The 4,031-nt window shown below is 39.3% G+C and overlaps 1 protein-coding gene across 1 annotated transcript; it reads left to right on the forward strand.

Moving 5' to 3' along the window:
* Positions 1-744: 744 nt before the first annotated feature.
* LOC100379020 (uncharacterized) lies at positions 745-3,772 on the forward strand. Its single transcript, XM_002735980.4, has 3 exons — positions 745-1,150; positions 1,768-2,391; positions 2,563-3,772. Exons 1-3 carry the CDS (start codon positions 856-858, stop codon positions 2,904-2,906), a joined length of 1,263 nt encoding a protein of 420 aa, XP_002736026.2. The 5' UTR covers positions 745-855; the 3' UTR covers positions 2,907-3,772.
* Positions 3,773-4,031: the final 259 nt, after the last annotated feature.

Below are 4,031 nucleotides of genomic sequence, written 5' to 3' on the forward strand. Positions count from 1 at the left end.
CATTATTTGTGTAATTTGATTCAATATGACTGCCAAATGTCCAATTCTCGCGTAAAAGTACAAATCCGTCTCATATTAATGGTTTCAATCTAATCTCAATGACTTCATCAGCATCAAATTGATATGTCAGATCACAAAATTTTGGACGGGGACAGTGTCATTAACAATGACTTGTTTTAATTAAAGCACCACAGTTGTGTTCGATGTTCTCAAGTCCGTGACCAATAACTGGTCGAGGATAAGCAAGATCATCAATAGCTTTAAACACCATACGCGCCCGTTGAATCCTTAAGATGTCTCCCGTAAATTGAATATTGTAAATAAGTAGCTTGTGTGTGTTTTATACTGATGTCTGTCTTGCATATTACATAACACAGAACACCGCCTTTATCCCCGCTGGGTCTTTGGAACTTTCCACGTTCCTGGCGATCAGCGTGAGTCACTGTGCCTTTATCGACGAACGCAAACGCGAACTGAGCGTGTTTAACATTTCGTGGCCACAATTTTTCACGCCTTAAATCGGTCGGTTAAACGTGTTCATTCAACAAATTGTTTTAAAATTATATTCTTATAAGGGACAAGAGACAAAAATGGTGTATTCTTATTTGTGAGAACCAGGCCAGGACACTAACAAGTGTGGAAACTGTGTTATGAATATTAATAATTGATTATTCTTGGTTCTAATGCGATGACCGCGAATGAACATTGACCCCCCCCCCTCCCAACAATATATATTGACCACTTCCTTTAGAGTCGGCCATATTGTGGTGCATGTAGTTGAAATTGCTTCCGCATTTGCTCGCGTGTATAAGTCGTTGGGTGGTTGGCGGTTAATCGATATACAGGTGTAATGCCATGGGGTCACTACACAGACTGTACGTATTTACTAAGTTACACTCGTTTCAGCTGGCCGCCGATAAAATACGTCTACAGTTAGAGCAAATAACGCATGGGATTTCAGTGGAACACTATCAAAGCGGTGATTATGCCGATATCAGTACAGGTACCGACGGTGGTACCGTCGTGACTGCGGTGATCGTCATCGACGCCAGGCAGACCCGGGCATTGATAACACCTTCACAGAGGGATCACAACGTTGATCACTGGGATGAACTGAGCATGCTAATGGCTAAGGTCACACGGCCCAAAGGTACGCAACACATGTTACAGTAGTACAGTTTGCCACGCTTCTAACTGAACCGTATACTACGGCGAAATTTCTGCTGTTAACGTAACTTAAATGTACAATGTGACGTTTATGTTATGAAAACGTCGCTTCCATCCACGGTTACTAGAACCGTATTCCATCTATTATATATTGGTCCTACAGATTAGAAGTGAATTGCGCCACCAGTGTTTAAAGTAGCAATAGAAAAACGTTTAGCGGTTATGGCTATTTTTAAAAAAAGAATCGACGATTTAAATGAACTTGAGATACATTTTATTTTGATTCTATTTGTTGCTTTTATGAAATTTGTTCTGAAAAATGCAAACATTTTGAATCGATTTCAATGATAATAATCATAATAATTAATTCAATTTAAACAAATATTTTCATCAAAATTGTTCATGTTCTAGCAATATTGAAAGCCGTGCCTGTATATCAGTAATTCTATTTAATTACAATACAGATTCCTAGAAAAATAAATTTCATCTTTATATTGAATGAATCGTTCATTTCGTTGTAATTGTGGAATTGAAACAGTCACTTGATTTAAGCATGCACGATCAGTGGACTAACTTGATTTTTGTCCTCGTTTCACGAAGGTTCCTTTCTGATTGTGATTTACGGTGATGAAGAGTCAAGAAATCTTGCTGAACTGGTGTCGAAAGACTGGCTTACGACGTGGGAGTACAGCGACGAGAATACACTATGCTTGGCTGCGAAGGGACGTGTTTTTACTGTCTGGGAAACTTTTAACGACAGTCAAAAGACGGCAATATTGAACTACCTGGATCGTGTACCATTTGTGTCGTCATTAGATGGTGTTCGAAATGTGTTGGTTCTCGGGTGCACTGGTGATTCTGACGTGACTCGGTATATCGAGGATAACCCCTTACTTAAGAAATGTGAACTTGATGCGGACCATGTTTGTGCAGATATCAATATGTTTACTAGTTTTGATTATGATATGAAACCCGGAGTGCGTGCGAACGAGGCTACAATTACTCTGTTTCAAGTGTGCCCGGAGTATCCGATTCAAGTCTGTGAACGTCTGGACATTGAGCGTACAATAGCAGATGATTTGCTTCGACTGATTGAGAAAACTACGAACCCAAGATTTAGACACGTGTTTGACAGTGTTATTATTAATTGTCATTGCAGTGATTGTTTTAACACAATCATTGACTCACTGGGGGACATAACGATCAAAATAAGGAAACAATTAGGTAAGAAGTGCAAATTAACTTGTAGTCTGGCGTACAATGCTTTGTTCAGGGTAGTTTCTTCTACTGTAATGTCTTTCAAAAACATTTAATTTATACACTGCTAATGGTGATATTGACACGTGATGGTGCTCCACGGTGCAATTAATGGATTCTTTTGTTTGTTTTGTTCAGGTGAAACCGGATCCACGTTACAGGGGACCATATTTCCAGTCGTTCTTGGGCAACACGCTGGATCGATTAGAGAACACCTCGCACGGAATATCAATGAAAACCAGCCGTGGGGGATTCTCCCCTCAGAGAATTCTCGTAATTTCTCGCATCTTACAGATGTCGATGTTCTCAAATTATATATTTGGAATGCTATACAATCAACAAAATCGCCGCTGCGTTCTCCCACTGATGGTTTTGCGAGGAAGGTGTTTTTGAACACGGTTTCGTGTCTGTCCTCGGTTCATTTCTATTTACTTGTATTCGCTTGTTTAGTTTCATATATATTGCTATTGAATGTGGGATGACCACCCTGACCAAGGAGCCGATCAGACCATTGCCACCGCACCCGACGATCATGATGTCTTCAGTCATATCAATGCACAGACATAATTGTGGTAATGCAACAATGCACTATCACGCCTTCAAATAAAATGTCGTTTCATCACCAAATTCCCGGTCTGCATTATGTATGTATACCTCTCAAATAAACATATTCATGTGGCTTTTGAGGTTGGTGTGCATCTTGACAAAAAACCTTAATTTAAAGCGCGGTGGTCGTCGCGCAGCGCGTGTTCGAATTTCAAGTAAATAAACAATGTATTTTACACGCGTTGTATACGTCCCTATGAGTCCCATATCGAACAGGACGCGGCGCGACGACTGCCGCCCTTTAACGTTATATTTGTCTAGTGATTATCTGTAACTACGCACGCGACATTAAACAGAGAAAAGAAGTGTTTTAAGAAAAAGAAGTGTTATTAAAAGTTGATAAAAATACTAATAAAGTCATAACATATTTTACATAAAATAGTTATGATTGTTTTTAAAATTCCAAATCTATATACAGTTTTTCTCTACATAACTCGCTGCTACCAGAAAAATTATATGTTTAGAAAATCAAACGTTCTGCTCCAATACTAATTGTACTATTCGAAATATAGTCCTTTGGACGTCTGAAACAGTTTGAATAAATTCTACAGTCTGTTTAGCGCAAATAAGCCGGTGATTCGGGAAAAAAAACACAGAGACTCGGGGCTGTATGCGCGTTGCCAACAGGAGCCTCGAGCCAATGAAAACTTATGATTAAGATGTAGTGTGATGATGGAGAGTCTTCCATGATTCTAGAATAAATGTTATGCTAGTTATGCTAGTTATTTTTTTATAACACGTATCAGAATGTTCAGCCTTCTTGCGAGATTTTTCAGAAAAATTTAAGAGCGGTTAGTCGTCGCGCTGCGCATGTGCCACATTTGTGTTGATAAACATTGATTGTTCCACAATCCAATGCGCTCTTCAAATGGAAATCATAAGTATGAGGTTTGACCTGGGCGCGACTTACACTGATTACCGCCGGTGACTCCTTCGATACCTTCGAATAACATGAAAATTATTTAATTAAAGCTTGGAAACGTCTCAGTTCGTACTCGTTG

The sequence above is a fragment of the Saccoglossus kowalevskii genome, chromosome 16, assembly GCF_978046115.1.
Source record: "Saccoglossus kowalevskii chromosome 16, keSacKowa6.1, whole genome shotgun sequence".
NCBI classification, from domain to species: Eukaryota; Metazoa; Hemichordata; class Enteropneusta; family Harrimaniidae; genus Saccoglossus; species Saccoglossus kowalevskii.